The sequence below is a fragment of the Stomoxys calcitrans genome, chromosome 1 (genome assembly GCF_963082655.1).
Source record: "Stomoxys calcitrans chromosome 1, idStoCalc2.1, whole genome shotgun sequence".
Lineage (NCBI taxonomy): Eukaryota > Metazoa > Arthropoda > Insecta > Diptera > Muscidae > Stomoxys > Stomoxys calcitrans.
The window spans coordinates 77,356,549-77,381,795 of record NC_081552.1 but is presented as its reverse complement, the minus strand read 5'-3'; the positions used below and the strand labels follow the sequence as shown (position 1 = coordinate 77,381,795).

Below are 25,247 nucleotides of genomic sequence, written 5' to 3'. Positions count from 1 at the left end.
TGGACAAAAGTAACAAGATTTATGTTTAAATCAAAATTGGCAAAGCAAAGCTCAAATTGCCTACAAACATGATCAAACAATAAATTTTGTCGATTAACCACTTAATTGCATGCAGCAGGATATTTTTCTAGGATAAGCTTCTCACTTTTTCCAATTGTACTTTGACTGTTTTTCTCCTTGTGCCTGCCCGAAAAAAATTGAAGAAGCACTGTGCTAGAGGCGACGTAAGCCACCTAAATCCTCTCTCATATAAAACAACAATCTATTGTGTAAAAACAGTAGGTTAGGTTGAACAAGTAAAAGCGTGCTAAGTTCGGCCGGGCCGAATCTTATATACCCTCCACCATGGATCGCATTTGTCGAGTTCTTTTCCCGGCATCTCTTCTTAGGCAAAAAAGGATATAAGAAAAGATTTGCTCTGCCATTAGAGCGATATCAAGATATGGTCCGGTTCGGACCACAATTAAATTATATGTTGGAGACCTGTGTAAAAATTCAGCCAATTCGAATAAGAAGTAAAATAGAGAGAACGATTTATATGGGAGCTGTATCAGGCAATAGACCGATTAAGACCATAATAAACACGTTTGTTGATGATCATGAGAGGATCCGTCGTACAAAATTTCAGGCATATCGGATAATAATTGCGACCTCTACGGATCAAGAAGTCAAGATCCCAGATCGGTTTATATGGCAGCTATATCAAGTTATGGACCGATTTGAACGTTATTTGACACAGTTGTTGAAAGTAAGAATAAAATACGTCATGCAAAATTTCAGCCAAATCGGATAGGAATTGGGCCCTCTTGAAGCTCAAGAAGTAAAATCCCCAGATCTGTATATATGACAGCTATATCAGGTTATGGACCGATTTGAACCATACTTAGCACAGTTGTTGGATATCGTAACAAAATACTACGTGCCAAAATTCATTTAAATCGGATAAGAATTGCGCACTCTAGAGGCTCAAGAAGTCAAGACCCAAGATCGGTTTATATGGCAGCTATGTCAAAACATGGACCGATATGAACCGTACTTGCCAAAGTTGTTGGATATCATAAGAAAACACGTCGTGCAAAATTTCATTCCAGTCAGATAAGAATTGCGCACTCTAGAGTCTCAAGAAGTCAAGAACCAAGATCGATTTATATGGCAACTATATCAGGTTATAGACCGATTTGAACCATACGCTGCACAGTTATTGGGTATCATAACAAAACACGTCGTGCAAAATTCCATTCCAATCGGATAAGAATTGCGCACTGTAGAGGCTCAAGAAGTCAAGACTCAAGATCGGTTTATATGGCAGCTATATCAGGTTATGGACCGATTTAAACCATACTTGGCTCAGTTGTTGGATATCATAACAAAAAACGTCGTGCAAAATTTCATTCCAATCGGATAAGAATTGCGCCCTCTAGAGGCCCAAGAAGTCAAGACCCAAGATCGGTTTATATGGCAGCTATATCAGGTTATGGACCGATTTGAACCATACTTGGCACAGTTGTTGGATATCATAACAAAACACGTCGTGCAAAATTTCATTTCAATCGGATAAGAATTGCGCACTCTTGAGGCTCAAGAAGTCAAGACCCAAGATCGGTTTATATGGCAGCTATATTAAAATATGGACCGATATGGCCCATTTGCAATACCAAACGACCTACACTAATAAGAAGTATTTATGCAAAATTTCAAGCGGCTAGCTTTACTCCTTCGGAAGTTAGCGTGCTTTCGACAGACAGACGGACGGACGGACGGACATCGCTAGATCGATATAAAATTTCGCGACGATCAAGAATATATATACTTTATGGGGTCTCAGACGAATATTTCGAGTAGTTACAAACAGAATGACGAAATTAGTATACCCCCCATCTTATGGTGGAGGGTATAAAAAAAGGGTGCAGATATTAATCCGCCCCATGCCACTATGGACATACACCTAAGCCAGTAAACGGCTTGTTGTGCGCTCTAAAAACTATAAAGTAACCTCTAAAAAGAAAATTTGAAGTAAGGAATTCTGAGCTACTTACAAAATCCATAATTGTTTTCAATACCACTCCCCCAACTTGGTTCATGTCTGATATTGTGTCTCCATCTAAGTACCGGTATCTATTGGACGCGAAAGCCGGGCAATGACAAAGGAAATGCTCCAACGTCTCATCATCTTCCCCGCATGCCCTACACATGCTATTACTTGACGCACCGATTTTACATAAGTGAGCTTGAAGTCCTATGTGTCCCGTTATGATACCAATAGCTATACTGATGTCCTTCTTGCTTCCTTTCAGTAATAGCCTTGTCTTCTCACGATCTGGATCCCCCCATAGGATTTTCGCCGTCCTACCAACCGTTTCGCTGTCCCACAATGTTGCATGGGCATTCGTCGCCCACTCCCTTAAATCGGACTGCTTGGATCCGAAAGGCCTCGGGTTAACCAAGTTTATTAACGGCAGTCCTCTGGCCTTCACCGCCAAATCGTCTGCCCTTTCATTTCCCCTTTCTCCGTTATGGCCCGGCACCCAAACGATGCGGATTTTGCCATCCTCAGGGAAGGCGTTAATCTCCTTCTTACACTGCAAGACTGTTCGTGTCCTTACCGTCCTGGTTGTTATTGCCCTTATGGCAATTTTACTGTAGCTAAAGATGTTCACACTTGACGTCCGTGATCGCCCGGATCTCCGCCTGCAGGATCGTATGGTCAGCCAGTCTAAAGCAGATCTCAGTCCCTGGGTTCTCAATGTAAACCCCAATACTTGGGTTCCGTCAAACCAAGACTGTGCCGATGGCGGCAGTGCCTCGCACTCGACTTCAAGGTTCATCTCAGGTATCCGATCGGAAACCTCTTCCCTTCCTTTCAGGTTTCCCATCATCGCCTCGATTATACCGCGATAGAATGAGCTGCTCCCATCCTCAATCCATTCTCCCATCGCCTTAAGTCTCATAGCCGCAGTGGCTGCCTCACACTTAATCTGTATGTCAATGAGTCGGATATCTAGAATAGTCCCCAGTGCCCTAGTGGGCGTGGTCCTCACGTAACGTGTAAACAGTAACATATCGTTAAAGACTGTGGCAGATATTTTAGAACGTGTTTGCATTTATTTTCCATACTAATAATATTTTTTAACAAACACCATTTGCTTTGTTTACCTTTGAGATGGCAAAATATGCTCGGCGGATCGATTTATTTCTTGCCCGAATCGATAACTTTTTGGTCGATAAATGCGTTTGCAGTGGCTCCAGAAGTGAGGAGGAGGGTTTAAAAATACCAATATATACGTCATGAGATTTGTTGTAATTGCAAGTATTTTTATTTATTGTAAATAAATAAAATTCTGTTAAAACCACATATAGTTCTCTCGGTTAATCAGTCTATTTCGAGTTTAAATAATTTGCCATTTCAACAACCACATGGCTACTTGGAATTCTGACTTTTCTCACCTGAAGAAATGTTCAAATTTTGTTGTTTTTTTTTTATTAAAAAAAAAAAGTTTTTTGATAAGTCAACCGGTAATTATTACGATTATCTATATTTTAACCGAACCCTAAGAAAGAGTAAGTGAAGTGTAACCACAGACTAATCAAATGAACTGTTAATGGATTTAGATCGTCGACATTAAATTCATGGTAACTTTAAATTTTGAATGCTCTACTCGTTTTTAGTACAACACATCTAACTAGTAAAGCTTTTGTTGTGTTGGACTATTGTTTGCCTTCTTTTACTTTATATGGAACAAAACTATTCCTTGAATATTTATTTTCGACAATTAAAGAGCTTTTAGTGAAATACCATTCTACGAAAATAGGATATGTATATCGCTTGACTTAAGTACAATAATATACAATAAATGCCTTTATCTGAATCCTATAAAATCTTTATTGGTCTTTGAATTCGTTCGGAGGGTTAAGGGTTCTTAACGTTTGGGTTTTTCATATACTCTAGTCTTAAAAGTCTTTATTTCAGCTCGATATTGTCATGATGTCCGATTTAGGGGTGTTTTCGGGGGTAAGGTGGTACCCAGACACTTCCTAGACAATATCAGCATCGTGCTCAAATACCATTTATTTAGACCCCATATTGCCATTGGTTAAAGGGGAGTTTATGGGATGAGGCGTCCTCAAACACTTGGCCCCAAAATTTGTACTCTTTGAGAGGCGTTTTGGAATAGGGACGGTGACCCAAATACATGGTCCCACAATTGGATATCAGATTCGTTTTCTACACTCAAATACCTTTATTTAAGCCCCATATTGTGTTTGTGGGGTGTTTTTGGGGAAGGGGTAGACCCCCGATAGTGGGTATCAATCTCGTACTCTTCTCGCCAATAATTTGAGCCCCACATTGACGTGGTCAGTAAATATGCTCGATTCAGGGGTGTTTTGGGGTGTGGGGTGGTCCCCCAAACACTTAGCCCTGAAAATACATAGGCATCGTTTTCTACTCTCAAATATCATTTATTTGAACCCCATATTGGCATTGAATTCAAAATTGGACAGTAAATATGTCCGGTTTGGGGTATGGGCCCTAAAAACTATCAATATCGAGCTTCACTCCCTTTAATACCCAAATTGTCATGAGTGGGGACGTCCCCCAGGCAATTGGTCCCGAATTTTGATATCAGATTCGCGATCTGCTCCCAAATACCTTTCATTTGAGCCCCATATTTCCATAGTCGCAAACATGACCGGTTTGGGGAGTGTTTTTGGGTGGTCCCCTTAACTCTTGGTTCCACATAGGGATATCAGATACATATTCTTATCATAAATACCTTTCATTTGAGTCTTGATTGATTGTCATTGATTTCATTGTCTTCATTGGTTTAAAAATATATTTGGTAGGTTTTAAGGAGGGCCGGCCCGCCTAGGTATCCCACCCGAAATTTCGATAGCAAATTTTTAGTTTTAGAGTACTATAAGAATGCACACAAAATTTCACTTAAATCGCACAACCCATCACCGAGATCTGGTGTTTCTGAAAATTAGGCTAAGGGGGAGAATGTCAGAATGGATGAAGAAGCTCCAGCAAAGAAGTCTTTTGAAGGCAAACATGGTGGTACACCCAAACCGGGAAGACCAAAAGCCCGATGGAAAGATCAAGTTGTGGGAGACACCTCGAAACTTGGTGTCAGAGATTTTAAATAGAATGAGCGCAGATGATCGAGGCGCTTGGAACGCTATTCTACGTTCGGCTAGTGAAACAAATATTCTGTTATAGCCAATTAAAGTAAGTAAAGTAAAACCATACAAAAAACATGCTAGTAAGTCAAGGTATCGTCGGTATTTCTGAAATTGTGGTACTATTTGTGAACCGATTTAACATATTTCTACATCGTTAGAAAGGTTACTACATTCGCTTCAGAATCTAAAAAAATTTGGAGGAAAAAAATCAAAATTTTGCATTTTTGCAAAAAAACGTAACATCATTATTTCCCCTTCGACTTTTTGTTTTCTTCTATGAGGTGTTATTTTTCTTTTTATGTTTTAAGTAGCACTAAAGTAGGACGAATAATGCGGCGGAAGTCCCGATTCGACCAACTAATATATATATGCCAAGGCCATGTCATTTATATTGGTGGTACATAAGGTTAATATCGTACATGGAACATTTCTTAGCAGTCGTCAGAAAATACTGCGTGCAAACTTTCAACCTAATCGAATAACAATTGCAGCTTCAGGGGGCCTAGATATCAAATTGAAGGCCCACTTTACATGGAAACTATATTCAAATCTGAAATGATATGGCCCATTTCTTCAAAAAGGTTCAAATGGTCCAAAATTTCAAGGAGATAGCTTCATTCGTTCGACTGCCATCATGATTTTAACCGACAGATGGAGGAACGGGCATGACTTGTTCGACTTAGAATGTCAAGACGATCAAATAATCAATATTACGAGGTGTTACAAACGGAATGGCTAGATTAGTATACCCCCATAGTGGTGGGTGTAAAAATAGTTATCTTAGCAATTTGGATGCTGCGACCTTCAATTGGTGGAAACATTTCCAGCTTTAGTACGATGGACTAAAGCCTATGCCTTCTGATGAAAATTCCCAATTTTTACGTTTTCCCAATTAAAATCCTCGTCCCCTTATTGAGAAAATGTGTTCCCTAATTACGAACAAAATCGCCTGTTTGGGAAAATTACCGCTATTCTGACAACACTGGTCTAAATTTAGACCCCCAGGCCCACTCTATCCATCCGTGTTCCGTGAACTTTCAGATCACAAAACGAGAATTCCGCCCATCCAAGACTGTGCCGCTGGAAGGAGTGCTTCACACTCGGCCTCAAGTGTTATCTTAAGTATCTGATTCGAAACCTCTTCCTTCCCATCGATATTTCTTATCGTTGGTGTGACCAACTTCTATCCTCTCCCCATTCACTCTCCCCATTTCATAACCGCAATGGCTACCTCACAACGTCGTGTTCCTCGAGAACAGGTAGATTTCAATTTTCTTTTGGTTAACATTCACACCTTGGACTTGATTAGAACGGCTAGAACCGGTCCCAAACCGGTGATATTACGGGTTTTCAGTAAACGAACTGGCGTCTTATTCCCGCATACGTATACGAATTAGCTTTGTACGGAAATATTTATTAATCGTACATATGAGCTGGATGATGGCTTACGATCGTAATTAGTCCAAGTTATCGATTTTTGAGATAAAACAAGAAAAAGTGTGCTAAGTTCGGCCGGGTCGAATCTTACATACCCTCCACATGGATCGCATTTGTCAAGTTCTTTGAATGAAATTTTCAAATAGAAAAACACCAGTCATAGAAAAACAACACCTTTAAAATTTCAGGCAAACCGAGTAATAATTGCGCCCTCTAGAGGCTCAAAAAGTCAAACTGGGAGATCGGTTTATATGGCAGCTATATCAGGTTATATACCGATTTAGATCATACTAGGAACAGTTGTTAAAAGTCATACCAAAATATATGCAAACTTTCAATCATATTGGATAAGAATTGCCCTCTCTAGAAGCCCAAGAAGTCTAACCAGGAGATCGGTTCATATGGCGCTATATCAGGATATTAACTGATTTAGACCACACGTGACACAGTTGTTGAAAGTCAAAACAAAACACTTCATGCAAAATTTCAGCCAAATCTGATAAGGATTGCGCCCTCTAGAAGCTCTAGAAGTCAAGACCCAAGGTCGGCTTATATGGCAGCTATATCAGATTATCAACCGTTTTTGACCATACCTAGCACAGTTGTCGGATGTGATACCCAAACACCAAGTGCAAAATTTCAGCTAAATCGGATAAGAACTGCGCCCTCTAGAAACTCAAGAAGTAAAGACCCAAGATCGGTGTATATGGCAGCTATATCAAAACATGGACCGATTTGGACCATTTACAATCACAAACGACCTACACTAATAAGAAATATTTTAAGCTTCTAGCTTTACTCCTTCGAAAGTTAGCGTGCTTTCGACTTTATGGGGTCTTAGACGCATATTTCGAGGTGTTACAAACTAAATGACGAAATTAGTATACCCCCCACCCTATGGTGGAGGATATACAAATCGACAAGTCGACAAAGTAAACAAAGCAATTGGTGGTTGGTTAAAAATGTAATTACTTGGATTAAAAGCCATAGGAATATATTTTAAATACTATGTCGTAGACTGGTTACATTTTAGTATTTAGAACGTGGTTACTTTTTGTATGTAGAAAGCGTAACCATTCGATTACTGGCTTATGTGTATGTCCATAGTGGCATGAAGGATATAAAACAAACCTATAGTACTTTTGAGGCCGTCTAAAACTTTTTTAACAAGTGCTGTTGCTCTGCGCACGAGTTTCGGACTCGGTATAAAAAAAATCAAATAATGACTATCATTGAGCTAAAAATTAAATCGCACAATACTCATTGACAAGTATCGCCGCTATTTTAAATTTGCTCCAATAGCTGAGTATTGTTTTACTAGCCGAACCGCGCCCGCTCCGCTCCGACATCTTTAACTCTCTAATATCTTTTTAGGGTGGGAACACTTCGCTCTGAATGCGGATATCGAATTCGTGTCATTGTAGCCTATGGCGCTGTACGCGTTCGAATCCTGGCGCCAACATCGGACAAAGCGGTGTTTATCCCCTCTTAATGTTGGCAACATTTGCGAGGTACAATGCCATGCATAGTCATTTAAAAAATTTTCCGCAATGGGCATGGCTCCTCAGACATTTTGACTCAAATATGGATGTCAAATTCGTGCTGCATTTCCAAATCCTTTTAATTTGAGCCCCATATTGCCATGGCCGGTAAATATGAACCGTTTGGAGGGTGTTTTGGGGCTGGGGCGCCCTTTGCACTGACAATAGTCTCCAATACCTTTCATTTGATACCCTTATTGTGCCTATCGGACCACTTTCGGATATGGGTGGCGTTTTTGGAGTAAGGGGGAGGGTCCGTCTATAAGAAAATCAGTTCAGCTTAGTATCATATAGTCATAATGTGTCTAATAGAGTTTTTAAGAGGTGGCGTGACCCCCTATACTTCGATCTGATTTTGTATGCCAGACTCAAAATCTACTCCCGAATACCTTCCATTTGAGCCCCATATTGAAACGAACGTCCATTTTGTCCGTTTGGGGGAGTTTTGGGGTCGGGGCGGCCCGATGGGTACTTAAACTGAAATTTTAAGGCCATATTCGTTTTCTACTCTCAAATATCTTTCATTTGATACCTATATTGTCCCGATCGGTCCCCTTTTGATTTTGGGTTGTGTTTTTGGCATAAGGGGGAGGGTCCGTCCCCCTTCCGATACCGAAAAACTATATAGCCTATGTTTCCTTCCAGACCAACCTACACAATATGCGAAAATTTCGGGAGGGTCCGCCCCCTTCCGTTAACTATAAATTATAAATCCCATTTCTACTTCCAGACCATATTCGTAATCTACACCCGAATACCTTTCATTTGAGCCCCATATTGTCATGATCGTCAAATAAAACTGTTTAAAGGGGTTTTGCGGCTGGGGCGGATACTTGAACCCAACTTTTATTGTGAAATTCGTATTCTACTCTTGAATACCTTTCATTTAATTCCCATACTGTCCCAATCGGTGCACTTTTATTTTTGGGTAGTACTCTTGGAGTAAGGGGGAGGGTCCGTCCCCCTCCCGCTATCAAAAAATGATATAGCCTATGCTTCCTTCCAGACCAACCTTCACAATCTGTGAAAATTTCAAGGTAATCGGTTCAGCCGTTTTTAAGTCCACATGGAACAAACAAACAAGTCGACAAACAAACACAAATTGAAGTTTGTATATAAGAAAATACAGTGCAAATCACGATTTACCGGTTACATGATATCGATAGCCATTTAGTACAACTTTGCACTTCAATTTAATGGAGTACATCGGACATGCACTGGATAGGACTAAGATAAAGCAGGCAATAATGGATATAAGAACTATTAAGGGACGTTATGTCAGCTATAGATGTCATAAAAAAGATCAAGTTTTTCTGTTCTCAACGAAGCCCTTCATTTGACAAGTCAAACGCTATTATAGACCAGAGGTGTAGGGTGTTGATAAAAGGGCGACACATATGATACTCTTCAATTCTAAGCTCTTTGTTGAACTTTTCACGCTTGATTACAAATGTCTTAAGAAACATGGGTGATATTCGTTATAGTTCTGATGCATACGTGTTTCCGTGTTTATTTAAGTCGGCTTTTTCGTTTCAGTTACAAATGTGATGACAACAGTAAGCAAATCACAAATCACATTTCAAGAAATTCTACAAACAATCAAACCCATAAGTAAGGTATAAAAATATTTAAATGTATTTTTTTTGAACGTTCAACCAATTTTGTCGCGCATGCCTTCCTACCTACCTACATACCTACCTATGTACTTTAATTAGCGATATAAAATCTTTACGACACAAAGAATGTTTCCAGATGAATGAATCTTTGTTCAACTCGTATATTATTCAATAACTGCCTTGTATGGCCCATATGCATGGCATACAAGTTATGACTAATTCACCAATGCAGGCAGTATTTCTCACTGCAGGCTCACCCGAAGGAAAAGGCAGAACAAAATGACCCAAAAGCTTAAACAATCCTAATTTATCTAAAGCGTTTTTGCTTATACAAGCATTTAGCATAATTGGGAATCCAAGAAAAGGCAAAGACGTTACCGCTAAATTTTTCGGGGTTTAAAAGATGACTAAAGGCGGTACCCTTTGACAATCGTTTTAAGCAAAAAAAAAGCTTTGTATAAAATGATCTCAAAACTTTGGTTCGGCTTGGGTTAAGGAAATGTTTATAGCTATACTAAAGGTTAATAATGTATATCAAATTTGCATTTGAACATACATCATAGCATTCGCTAGCGAAGAACCTAAGGAGGAATCGTCCACTCCGCAAGTCTTCAGTGTCCTGAGAAAGAGTGGCCCCAATTCCTTTTCAACTGCCCCTGGATAAGCAAGGCAACTCATCATGACATGATCGAAGGAATCTTGTGAGGTGGAACTCCTGGCGGACTCAGAAGTCGAGGCTAACGCAACAGTGGTGAAAATTCTGAACTCTGAATCCTGACTATCGTCCGGTTTCTGCAGATAAATCGCCACCATTGTAAGGCCGTTTTGGCGTCGTTGAAGGTCCTCCTGATGACAAGGGGACTTGACGTTGTTCTTATTCAGGAGCCATGAGTGTCTGGAGGAATGGTTCGTGGACTAAGTATTTAATTTAAACTACTCAAGGGTACGGGAAATGGGAGACAAAGAGCCTGTATTCTTGCAAATAGAAGTCTACATGTTTTTCTTCTTCCGTTGCTAAGCACTGAAAATTCAGTAGTAGCCAGCCATGATATTAATATTTCATTATTGGTTGGCTTCCCTATGTATGGCAAACGATTCAGAGATGCCGCCTTCAAGCCTTAAGTTGATGGTTTGAAGTCGCTTCTAAAGACAAATAGTAGAAAGTGATGCTAATGCACATCATAAGATATGGGGAAGTTCGGATATCAACGAAAGGGTTAAGCTGCTTATCGAAAATATTATAAGTTGCAATCTGGTGATTTGCAATAAGAGGTAAAACCGACCTTTATTATAAGGAAGAGGCAGGAGGAACTCGATTTCAGAAAATATCAGAAGAAGGGTTTGTGGAAAGTGTTGGATGACCACAGCTTCTCTGATCGTAATTAAATTACAATAGTTTTGGTCTTGGAGAAAATACTGCATCACGGGTACCAAAAATGTTTGGTACCCAAAAGACCATGTAGTCATCCTTCATATGTTTCCTCGTTGTATTTACATGCTAAATTAGAAAGAATAAAATGGTAGCAATTTTGGTACCAAAATTTACGAATTTTGAATAGATAATTTTGTCATCTATCATATTTTTCATAGTTGTACCTACATGCCAAGTTTCAGACCTGTAGCTCCATCTATAAAGAAAATACCAAATCTTGGTACCAATTTCGGTACCAAAATGTTCGAATTTTAAATAGATCATCATATATTTCTTCGTTGTATCTACATGTCAAATTTCGGACATGTAGCTACAGCTATAAAGAAAGTACCAAATGGTACTACAATTTTGTTATCAAAATATACGAATTTTGAATTGATCATTTAATCAATCATCATATATTTCCTAGTTCTACTGACATGCAAACTTTCAGACCTCTAGCTCCATATGTAAGGAAAGTGCGAAATGGTACCAATTGCGATACTAAACGTACGTTTTTTCCCATTACCAGTACTATTTTTTAAATTTTTCCTTTTCAGCAGATGTATTTTAAGACAAATTTCTAAATTCTAGCAATAACCATCCGCCCTGTTCAAAGCCCATCCATTTCGTATATTTTTAGTACTTTTTTTAGTACATAAATGTAAAAATTTTTAAAAACTCTTCTAGTTGCGGCACTAAACGTACTATTTCTCCCACTTCCGGTACTATTTTGGAAAATGTTAGCTACCAAATCTTATTTTTTCGACACGCTCTTTAATTTGAGCCCAAAATCATAATTCTAGACTAATCCGTTCGTGCTGGGTAAAAACACACAATTTTGTACTTGTAGGTTCTTTTTAGTACCTAAACGTATGAATATCACCAAATCCCGTCTTATCCCGTGTCTATGGTCAAATACCAACATTTGTACAAAATTCCATGATTTTACCTCCAGTCGTTTGGGCTGGGCGACGATCAGTCAGTCAGTCACGCTACTCTTTTATATATATTGATAAAAACGAATAAAAAAACAACGAAATAAAAATTTAAAAAAGTGTAGAAATCACTTTTAAAAAAATGTTTAATGAGAAATACACAAAAAAAAAATGCGCCGAATTTTCTAAAATTAATTTAAAGAAAAAATAAAACTGAAAACAAGTAAGAGCGTGCTAAGTTCGGCCGGGTCGAATCTTATATAGCCTCCACCATGGATCGCATTTGTCGAGTTCTATGCGTCGTATCTCTTTTAAGGCAAACAAAGAATATAGAATAAGAACTGTTATGCTATTGGAGCTGTATCAAATTAAAGTCCGATTCGAACCATAAATGAATGCCGAATATTGTAAAAGTCGTTGTGTAATATTTCAGTTCATTCAGATAAGAATTGCGCCTTGTAGGGGCTCAAGAAGCAAAATAGGGAGATAGGTTTATATGGGAGCTGTATCAAGCTATTGATCGATTTAGACGCTATTAGACACGTGAGAGAATGAGAGAAGCCACTGTACAAAATTTCAGCCTGTTAAGTCTCAAGAAGTCAAGACCCAAGATCGGTTTATATGGCAGCCATATCGAAACATGGACCGATTTGTCCCATTTCCAATACCAACCGACCTACACTAATGAAAAGTATTTGTGCAAAAATTTCAAGCGCCTAGCTTTACTCCTTCGAAAGTTAGCGTGCTTTCGATAGACAGACGGACGGACGGACGGATGGCTAGATCGACTTAAAATGACATGACGATCAAGAATATATCTACTTTATGGGGTCTCTGACGCATATTTCGAGGTGTTACAAACAGAATGACGAAATTAGTATGTCCCCATCCTATGGTGGTGGGTAAAAAAATTTCCTGCCGCGGGAATCAAACCTGGGTTTGCGGTTGAAATGGAGTCGGATTGTACATCAGCTTTTTTACCCTTGCCGTATTGCTTGCACCTACGTCTGCTTGCAAAATGCAATGAAGAAGTACCTTTTGCCGTTCATTACATTAATTGTGTGGTGCCTGAGTTGGTAGAGTACGTGCTTTGCATTTGAAGGGACTTGAGTTCAAATCACGTTGGCAGCAAAAAGTGGAATTCAAAAAATGTTGAAGGGGTATGAAAATAATAATTAACGCGCGATATAAGAATGCCTAAATATAAAAAAAAGGAATTTTTTATATTTCTTGCTTTTTTAGGTCATACAAATATTCCATTTTTCGTAGTGCTGTAAAAACAACTTTAACAGGAGGCCTTTTTTAATTGGTGCTGTTGCAGGCCCTTCAGCAGGCGTATATCGAGCAATGGGAGGTGCATGACATTGTAACTGGCAAACTGGCCTTTGCAGGCACATGCATATGCATGTATTCCGCCTCTTTCCGATACTGGGAGCTGGTTCGGATCCTTTTAGAAGTATTATAACATCGTCTGCGTAGCAGATGGGTTTAAATTCCTCCTCAGTCAGCATCCATAGTTGGTTATTAATGGTGGTCACCCATAGGAGTGGCGATAAAATGCCCCCCTGTGGCATGCCCTGTGCCACTTTCTCCCTTTTGTTTATGTCGTGGGACTCAAAATTTATCGCTATATGGTTTATTCAGTCTCTAAGGACCAGATCCACCCGGTACTGGCCTAAGGATTGGATAAGTGTGTCGCTCTGCAAATTATTAAAAGCCCTCTCGATGTCAATGCATACATCTTGGTATCGAAGGATTATTCTTTTTTATGCATAACAATAACTCGCCCTTTTCCGCGACTGCAGTTGCAGCTGGTCCGTATGGAGAATTCCACTACCCGCAACCTGTGGACGTGCCCGGTAACTCCCAGCTAAGCTTCTCGTGATAACGAAGAACACCACACAGATTGGAGCTCAAAGTTCCAGCCTTTGTGATGTTCATAGTTATACCGTGCCGGGAAGGCTTATAGGTCTGTAGGCCTTTGGTATCGCACAACTTGCCATGCCGGGCTTGGGTATAAATATCACCTTTGCCTCCTGCCAGGCTTTCGGAGTATATGCAAATCCTAGGCACGCTATGAAAATACAGGTTCGCCTCCTTCTGTAGTGGGACGGAAATATTCCATCAGGTACGGGTGACATAAATGGTTTGAAGGCTCTCAAGGCTTCCCTTACCATAAATTCTGTAATGATAAGCCTTCGATCAACATCATTGTTCCAAGATTTCGGTGTCTGCGTCAGTCCCGTCGTATCCTGTAGAAAATGCGTTTTCATCAAAAGCTTCAAAATGTCCTCCGTTGTCTCCGCTCTCACTCCCATCTCGCCTACTAACGTTTCAGTTTGGACATGGCTTTTTGAGAGAAACTTTTTCATCTTGGCGGCGTCATTAACGGTATCGACGTGATCACAGAAAAGCTTGCAGGAGGCACGTTTTGTATTCCCCTCAGCCGTGTGTAATACACATCCCAATATACTCCCGATTTTTCTTGGTCTGATGTCCTTTTCCGAAGAGGACAACTATCTTCGAAAGACTCCATGACATTGTCCTCAATGTCTTCTCTGCTTGGACAATCAAAATTATCTTGCCCAAGTCTTCTTCTAAGTAGTCTTCCGAATTTAGGCCAGTTAGTTTTCACCCTTCAATCCTGAACCTTATCAATTAGTACATATTGTAACATCTAATTCTTCCTTCCTAATCCTATTAACAAAGGTATTAATATTAAGCGTTATTATATGGTTAGTATTCAATTATTCTACCAGAGCTTGGCCGCGCTTATTAATGTTGGTACTACCCCACTAAATGTGGTGAGAGTTCGCATCGCACCCTATTAATACCTCATTTCCTGTGTTTTTTGCCTTCCTCACCAGCCGTTGCAGCACCGACGTGGGTGGCGGTATCGGAGAGTTGAAAGGCTCCCTGATTCCCTAGGAAGATCTGCGGCTATCAGCGATCTACTCCAGACAAGCTCGTCGACCGCTTTCGCCACACCTTGATTGCCCGAGCCCAGCAGAGCCTTTTCCAAGGTTCGAAGGAGCTCTTGGAAATATTTCTGTATCATATTTTGATGTACTATTCTTTAGTCAATAGTAATGCGGGTAGAAATCAAAAATTTTAAATCGTAGCATAGCTTTTCCCACGGTATATTCAAATTTGAAATCGGTTCACAAATAGTCCCACAATTTCCAAACTACCGACGATACCTTGACTAAAACTAAAAAAGATGTTGTGAGTGCAATAACTCATTAACCAATAACTCACATCGTTAGAGATATTTTTGGCATGTTTGGTAGGGTTTAACGTGTTCTAGCTTTTAAAAAAGAATCAAGCCGATGGGCACACAAATGCAACAATTCGAAATTAGGCATGCTCGAGGTGATCAACTTCCAAACCCCACGGATCAGCCTCTGGCCTAACTAGGATCGCCAAGTTTTACATAAATTGTTTCGATTTGGCAACACTATAAGTTTCCCTGATACTAGGAATTCAATGGAGACTCCCGCTTCCAATTTAATTTAGACCCATCTGACCACCGCAGCGCAGATGTTAGCATGTCCGCCTATGACGTTGAACGCATGGTTTCCAATCCTGACGACAACATTAGAAAAAAATATCAGCTCAACCTTTCTGGGATTTATGCCAAGACTGTTGAGCCTCGCTTATCCGGACAGCTTCCTCAAAGCTCGCTGATCGAGGTCCGTAATAGTAGTGATGAAACGGCCATTCACCATGATGACAACGGCAACTTCATCCACTCTCTCCCTCTTGAAAGACATCCGAATCCCATTGATCACCAGAAACTACAATAGCAGGAGATAAAACCCCTCCTTGCGAAGTGCCTCTGGTCACAATCTTCCTTATCGAGCCCACTGCCAGCGACACACTGATTATCCGGCCTTTTTGCATCGTATCAACCCAATTTACCGACTGATCATTAATACCCACTAAAGTACAGTTTTCCTTTACTGAAAATAAGTACGTGATTGAGACTCTCCAAATCGTATAGTAAACCAACTACTCAGAGCACTGCAATAACTTTTTCATCAATACTCTTTATATACATTTGGCTCCCTTATGGTAATAATAGTTATCCATGAGGTAGGTGCATCATTACCTATTGACACATAAAGAAGAGGCTGGGTAAATAGGTTCCCTTTCCATACCCGTTCCGAACTATGTTTTATTGTGTTTTGGCAGTACCCGCCTTAATATATTGCAAGCATGATTCATATTTTTTGTTTCCTTTGTATCCGTCCACAACATTGCTGTCATCTCAATAGCATTTCGTTTGTCTTATTTTTTTTCAACTCTGATAGCTCTTCGGTAACAACAAAAAACAAAAATTAACAATAATTACATTTGTCACAGGACAGCTTATCATTGGCTCAGCTCAGCTCTAATGTGCACTGACACTTCGATTTACATGATGGATGTAATAAAGATTTTGCAAAATGTTGGTACAGTAATAACATAATCAAAATCAATCACATATATATAAATATATATATATATATATATATATATATATATATATATATATATATATATATATATATATATATATATATATATATATATATATATATATATATATATATATATATATATATATATATATATATATATATATATATATATATATATATATATATATATATATATATATATATATATATATATATATATATATATATATATATATATATATATATATATATATATATATATATATATATATATATATATATATATATATATATATATATATATATATATATATATATATATATATATATATATATATATATATATATATATATATATATATATATATATAAAAAGATGTAAATGTAAAGATGTAAATCTGAACTAATGATAATGTTTAGAGTTTAAGAAGTGACTCACCCGTACTATGGCCAAATTCACACCAACAATGATCGTTGATGAATTGAGGCCCTAAACAATATTTGCTAACTTTTTCTGTACACCGTACAGCATTGCAGGAACTATCAGCTTGTAAACCTGGAAGTAAAGATAAACAAATGATTAATACCCGATTTAGTGTAAGACGTAACATATAACTATAAAAACATGGTTAATGCGTCGGCCCAATAACACAAAATAACAAAATGCTCTGAATAAACTAATAAAAATGGCCCCATGACAGTGGGCCCCAAATTTGGGGGTACTTTTTCATTATGAACATAAAAGACGGGCGGTGCCGACTATATAATACCCTACACCTACCCTTTAAGTGGAAATTGGGAACTATTGCTTATCCTAAACCGAATTCAATGGACGTTTTCCGATTCGTTGTATAACAATCCGTATCAAATATCGAGGAAATGTGTTCAAAATTGTAACATCTACAACAAAATAAGTGCAAATATGTATACGGAAGGTAAATATAAATCTGAACCAATTTTGATAATGTTTAACAAAATCTCTTCAGTCATAAAATTACTATATATGCCAATTTTAGTGACAATCGGTTGGCAAATGACCACATTATTGCAATATTACGTAAAGTCGGACGAAGCTATATCTAAATCTGAACCGATTTCGACCAAACTCCCTAAATATTGTGGTAGTCGTAGAAAAAAGCGTTATGCAAAATTTTGGGAAGATTGCTCAGTAAATGCGCTTGCATTGGCTCTAGAAGTAAAAATCGGACGAAATATATATGGGAGCTATAGCTAAATCTGAGCCGATTTCCATGAAATTTACCAATAATATTGGGTGTCGTAAGAAAATCCTTCGGTGAGGTTAACAAATGACCCATTGTTGCAATTTTATATTACCCGGAATTTTATATTAATCGGACAGATATATATGGAAACCATAATTAAATCTGAACCGATTTCTATGAAATTTACAAATAATGTCGATAGCCCTTCCTGACCAATTTCGAGTGAATCGGTTTACAAATGACGATGCGCTTTCAATATAAGTCCAAATCGGACGAACATGTACGCTAAAATAATACCTATGCCAAATTTTAAGATGATCGGATGAAAATTGCAACCTTCAATTTGTACACAAATTAACAAACAAACAGACGGACATATAATATCTATATATATAAAAACGAATTTGTGTTTGTTTGTTTGTTCCGTATAGACTCAAAAACGGCTAAACAAATTTCTTTGAAATTTTCACAGATTGTGGGTAGTGGTCCGGAAGGAGCAATAGGCTATATAATTTTTCGATATCGCATTGGGGGCGGACCCTCCCTCTTACCCCAAAAGTACCAACCAAAAATAAACGTGGACCGATTGGGACAACATGGGACTTAAATTAAAGGTATTCAATAGTAGAGCACAAATTCTATATTAAAAATTGGGTCCAAGTAATTGGGGGGCCGCCCCGACCCCAAAAACCCCCAAAATAGGTTAATTGGACGATAATGCCAAAATGGGAATCGAATGAAAGGTATTCGGGAGTAGATTACGAATATGGTCCGGAAGGAGCAATAGGCTATATAAGTTTCTGATATCGCAAGGGGGGCGAAACCTCCTACTTACCCCAAAAGTACCCCCAAAGCAATGTGGGGTTTAAATAAGAGGTACTTGAGTGTAGAAAAATTCATACGAAAATTGGACTACATTTTCAACTACAATTACGCAGAAATGTTCAAATTTAGAGTACTTTTCTCAAACATAGCATAATCGGGCGCAGCAGAGCCGGCCGGGCTCAGCTAGTCTTATATATAAAATTCAATTTATGTACCAAAAGTATCAACCAAAAATAAAAGTGGACCGATTAGGACAACATGGGACTTAAATTAAAGGTATTCAATAGAAGAGTACAAATTCCATATTAAAAATTGGGTCCAAGTAATTGGGGGGCCGCCCCGACCCCAAAAACCCCCATAATAGGTTAATTGGACGATAATGACAAAATGGGAATCGAATGAAAGGTATTCGGGAGTAGATTACGAATATGGTCCGGAAGGAGCAATAGGCTATATAAGTTTCTGATATCGCAAGGGGGACGGAACCTCCTACTTTCCCCAAAAGTACCCCCAAAGCAATGTGGGGTTTAAATAAGAGGTACTTGAGTGTAGAAAAATTCATAGGAAAATTGGAATACATTTTCAACTACAATTACGCAGAAATGTTCAAATTTAGAGTACCTCTCTCAAACATAGCATAATCGGGCGCAGCAGAGCCGGCCGGGCTCAGCTAGTCTTATATATAAAAATCAATTTATGTACCAAAAGTACCAACCAAAAATAAAAGTGGACCGATTGGGACAACATGGGACTTAAATTAAAGGTATTCAATAGTAGAGTACAAATTCCATATTAAAAATTGGGTCCAAGTAATTGGGGGGCCGCCCCGACCCCAAAACCCCCCAAATTGATTTATTGGACGATAATGACAATATGGGGCTTGAATGAAAGGTATTCGCGACTAGAATACGAATATGGTCAGGAAGGAGGTATAGGCTATGTAATTTGTTGATGTTGGAGGGGGGCGGACCCTCCCCCGTTACCCCAAAAACGCCACCCAAAATCAAAAGTTGACCGATAGGGACAATATGGGCATCAAATGAAAGATATTGGAGAGTAGAAAACGAATGTGGTATAAAAACTTGGGTTCAAGTATCCAAGGGGTATCCCAAGCCCGAAAACTGCTCCAAATAGACATATTGGACGTATATGTCAGTATAGGACTCAAGTGAAAGGTATTCGGGAGTAAATTACGAATATGACATAAAAACGAGGTCCAAGTAATTGATAGGGCCCCATCCCCGATAAGCTCTCCAAATGGGAATACTACTCAACCATAGCTTGATGAATTTCAATGATAGGCATTTGAGAGCAGATAACGAATATGACATTAAACCTTGTGTCCAAGAACCTAGGTGGTTCTAAAATCGCCTCCAATAGGTTATTTGACCTATTAAAACAATGGGGAATCGAGTGATAGATTTTTTTGAGTTGAGTGCGTTATTCAAATTTATGCTTAAGTGGTAGTGGTAGCACAACCCTCATATAGACGCCCTCCATCAAACGGCTGTATACACCAATCATGACAATATGAGGTAAAATTAAAGATATAAGGTTGTGTACTGCGAGTCTGATATCATTATTCTGCTCATATATCTAGCGGACTACCTCATCCCAAAACGGTGATCAATTATGACGACAATTATGACGACATAACATTAATTAAATCACTGTGTGATTTAATTAATGTGTAGGCCGCCATAGCCCCGAAATTAAAACATTCAGCGTGAAAGCAGGAGTTGCAAACCTTAACGACAAGGTTGCAACCATTTTTAGCTCACCGATATACGAGACCGAACGACGTGCTGGGCAACACTTTTTTGTTCAAGAGTTTTATATGGTAAGAACTATCGGCAGCTATATCCAAATCTGAACCGATCGGAGCCAAATTGAAGAAAGATGTCGAAGGTCCTAAGACAACTTTCTCAAATTTCAGCAAAATCGGATAATAAATATGACTTTTATGGGGCTAAGGCCCTAAATCGGCGGATCGGTCTATATGGCAGCTGTATCCAAATCTGAACCGATCTGGGCCAAATTGATGAAGAATATCGAAGGGCCTAACACAACTCACTGTCCCAAATTTCAGCTAAATCGGATAATAAATGTGTCTTTTATAGGCCTAAGACCCTAAATCGGTGGATAGGTCTATATGGCAGCTATATCCAAATCTAGATCGATCTGGGCCAAATTGAAGAAAGATGTCGAAGGGCCTAACACAACTCACTGTCTCAAATTGTAGCAAAATCGGATAACAAATGTGGCTTTTCTGGCCTAAGGCCCTATATCGGCGGATCGGTCTATACGGGGGATATATGAACTTATAGTCCGATATAGCCCATCTTCAAACTTAAACTGCTTATGAGCAAAAAAGAACGGACGGACATGGCTAGATCGTCTTAGATTTTTACGCTGATCAAGAATATATATACTTTATAGGGTCGGAAATGGATATTTCGATATGTTGCAAACGGAATAACAAAATGAATATACCCCCATCCTTCGGTGGTGGGTGTAAAAAAAGACTAAATGATGACTATTTAATATGTGGTGGTTAGTATGGTGGTTGTCTATGAATGACTATTCGTAGACAACCACCATACCATATGATCCACTCTAAGCGAGTAGCGCTAACATTTAATTTAGCGTCATCTGGCAGTTTTCAACTGAAATTGTTTGATCCAATTGGATTTAGTTGATCCAATTAAAAATATGCCAACGTGAACAGAGAGAGTGCAGAGTGGTAAATATTACTCATCAGCATGTGTCTTTGTTATGACAACCTATCGGTCCTTTACTACAATATGGGACTCAAATTAAAGGAATTTGAAAGTAGAAAACGAATCTGATATCCAATTGCGGAACTCAGTGTTTCGTGGGTCACCCCACCAATGCAAAACCCCTCAAATCGGACATATTTACCGACCATGGCAATATGGATCTTTAATGAAAAGTCTTTGGGAATAGAGCACGAAATTGACTTTACTTTTGGGACCAAGTCTCTGGGGGTTCACCCCAAGAAGGACTTTTACTGACCATTGCAATGTGGGGTTTAAATAAGAGGTACTTGAGTGTTGAAAAATTCATAGGAAAATTGGAATACATTTTCAACTACAATTACGCAGAAATGTTCAAATTTAGAGTACTTCTCTCAAACATAGCATAATCGGGCGCAGCAGAGCCGGCCGGGCTCATCTAGTCTTATATATAAAATTCAATTTATGTTTGTTTGTTTGTTCCGCATAGACTCAAAAACGACTTAACTGATTACCTTGAAATTTTCACACATTGTGTAGGTTGGTCTGGAAGGAAACATAGCCTATATAATTTTTTGATATCGGGAGGGGGCGGACCCTCCCCCTTACCACAAAAGTACTACCCAAAAATAAAAGTGGACCGATCGGGACAATATGGGATTCAAATGAAAGATATTCAAGAGTAGAGTACAAATTTCAAAATAAAAGTTGGATCCAAGTACCTGGGGGATCGCCCAAGCCTCAAAACCCTTTTAAAGGTTTATTTGACGATCATGACAATATGGGGCTCAAATGAAAGGTAATCTGGAGTAGATTACGAATACGGTCAGGAAGTAGGAATAGGCTTTATAATTTATTGATAACGGAAGGGGGTGGACCCTTTACCGCTACCCCAAAAATACCACCTAAAGTCAAAAGTGGACCGATAAGGACAATGTGGGTATAAAATGAAAAGTATGCGGGAGTTGATAACGAATCTGGCATACAAATTTATGTGGAAGTCTAGAGGGTCACCCCACCATCACAAAAACGCTCAAAATGGGCACATTCGCCAATCACGGATATATGGGACTTGGTTTGTTTGTTCCGTAAAAACTAAAAAACGGCAGAATCCATTTTCGCATATTGTGTGGGTTGGTCTGGAAGGAAACATAGGCTATAAAAGTTGTTAGGTATCGAAAGGGGGATGGACGCTCCCCCTTATACCAAAAACACAACGCAAAATCAAAAGTGGACCGATCGGGACAATATTGGTATCAAATGAAAGATATTGGAGAAAGATATATTGGAGATAAGATAAAGATATCAAATGAAAGATATTGGAATTCTAATATGGTATTAAAACTTGAGCCAAAGAACCCATCGGGACGTCCCAACCCCAAAACTTCCCCAAACAGACATATTGGACGTTCATATGGGGCTTTCTTAAAATTATCATAGATTGTGTACGTTTGTCTGGAAGGAAACATAGGCTATATAATTTTTTGATATCGGGTGGAGGCCTACCCTCCCCCTTACCCCTAAAACGCCACCCAAATTCGAAAGTGGTCCGATGGGCACAATAATGGCATCAAATGAAAGGTGTTGGAGACTATAAAATGAAAATGGTATTAATATTTGGGTCCAAGTACCCGCCCCAGCCCCAAAATACCCTCCAAACGGTTTATATTTATCGGCCATGGCAATATGGGGCTCAAATTAAAGAGATTTAGAAGTGCAGCACGAATTTGATATACATATTTGAGTCGAAATGTCTGAGGGAGGGATGGCTCCCCTAATGAGAACATTACCCTAAGGAAGAACATTACCATCAGAAACCGAGAAGGGGAAAATTCTTATACATCAATGAGTGCCTTCCGATTCAAGTTTAAACTCAATGATAAGGGACCTTTTTTATAGCCGAGTTCGAACGGCTTTGTCCGATGTTCTCATATAGGCTACAATGGCACGAATTCAATATCCGCATTCTGGGAGAAGTGTCCCCACCCTAAAAAGATATTAGGGAGTTAAAGAAGGCGCAGCGGAGCGGGCCCGGTTCGGCTAAATTACAAAAATTGCTCAAAAAACAAGCAATTTGCGCCCATTTTTAAATTGGGTTTAAATTGCGATTTAGAATTCGGAGTTAATAATATAATTTTACCCCAAACGCCAACATGCAAATAGACGCCAAAGTGTCAATAATCAACCCAAATATTTTGTTGTTGTTTACATTGCATATTTGGGGTTTAAATGTAGAAGGCATGTTTGTTCAAAACACTTTTAGTTTTTTTTTTTTTTTTTTGAAAAAGCAAACAGCTCCGATTGCGAAAAATATTTTCCAAATCGTGTGAATTTTTTTTAATTTTTCATTTTATTTTCTTGGAAGAAGCAAAATCCGACGCGATTTTTTAAGACATTTTTCAAGTTTTTTGTGAGAAGCAAAAAGCGCTGCAGGTGCAATAGCGCCACAGGCAAAAAATTATTAAACAAATAGCGCATTTTTTTGAAAATATGTTTTAAGTTTTTTGAGAGCGGAAAATTGCGCAATTTTTGTGTATATTTCTCAACTATTTTTTTTTTTTTTTTTTTTTGAAAAGAAAGAAACATCTCAATCGAAACATATTTTCAAAAATCACACATTTAAAATGAAAATTTATCACAATATTTTTCTTTTTAAAGCAAAAAGCGCCGCAGCTAAAAAATAATATCAAAAGTCCTTGCGGGGAAAAATTTTAAAAGTCCCACGATTTTTTGAAAAAGAATTTTGACTTTTTTTGTTTTGGAAACAGCAAAAAGTGCCGCTGGTTAAAAATAATTCCAAAATTTCTCGCGATTTTTTAAAACAGTTTTCAATTTGTTTGAGAAAAGCAAAAGCCGTAGGCGAATATTTTCAAAAATCGCACAATTTTATGAAAAAATTTTCATAAAATATATATAAAAGATATTCAACAAAAGTTTTTTTTTTGTGGGTATCAATGAAATTTTTGACGGGTTTCAAGCATAAATCGGCCGATACTGCTGCAATTTCCCGTTCGATATTCGTACGAAGTTCATCAATCGTCGCTGGCTTGTTGGCATAGACCATATACTTGACGTAGCCCTACAGGAAATAGTCTAACGGCGTCAATTTTCCGCGGCCAATCGCCTAGATCATTTGGTGACATTGTCTCCAATTAATTGATTGTGACATTCGCTGTGTGGCTTGTGGCGCCGCCCTATTGGAATCACATGTCTTCCAAGTACATATTATCCAATTGGGGCCAAAAATAGTCCGTTATCGTTCAATGGTAACAGGCTATTTTTAACGATTCTCATTCACAGTAACGTGTCGGTTTTGATCATCACGGAAGAAGCACGGCCCAATGACGCCGCCGGCTCATAAACCGCATCAAACCGAAATATTTTGGGGATGCAATAATGACTCATGGAGTACGTGTGGATTCTTGTCTGACCAATAACGCACATTTTGCCTATTAACGAAGCCATTCAGCCAGAAATGAGCCTTATCGCTGAAGATGATTTATCGATGAACATGATGAGGCCACTGACTCCGAATTTCGGTAGTAAATTTTTATAATTTTGACTCGTTGTTAGCTCGTATATCTTTCCATCATGAAATGGCGAATCTTACTAAAGAGAAATGTCAAAAGAAATATGGCGTCGTTTGCTGTCCCTTTCGGTCTACTTTTCAAGCGTCGCTGAAACAACCCCGAAGTGGAGTAATTTTCTTTCTTGCAGCGGTACAAAACTAAACTACTCTTAAGAGTTTAGTTTCAGCCTAGAAGACATATCTTTTTTGACAAATCCTACTGACGAGTTTGGTGGTACCAAACGAAATTGTTATCTAGGAAACCAGTCAAACGCTATTACAAAGCAA

At 38.6% G+C, this 25,247-nt stretch overlaps 1 protein-coding gene across 30 annotated transcripts in view; it reads right to left on the bottom strand.

The window, feature by feature from the left end:
* Positions 1-25,247, bottom strand: part of LOC106091114 (uncharacterized) — a 274,438-nt gene that overhangs the window by 126,730 nt on the left and 122,461 nt on the right. For all 30 annotated transcript variants that reach the window (XM_059362596.1, XM_059362526.1, XM_059362529.1 and 27 more), the window contains one exon: positions 17,027-17,143. In XM_059362596.1, coding sequence (XP_059218579.1) covers positions 17,027-17,143 — 117 coding nt within the window. The remainder of the gene's footprint in view (positions 1-17,026; positions 17,144-25,247) is intronic.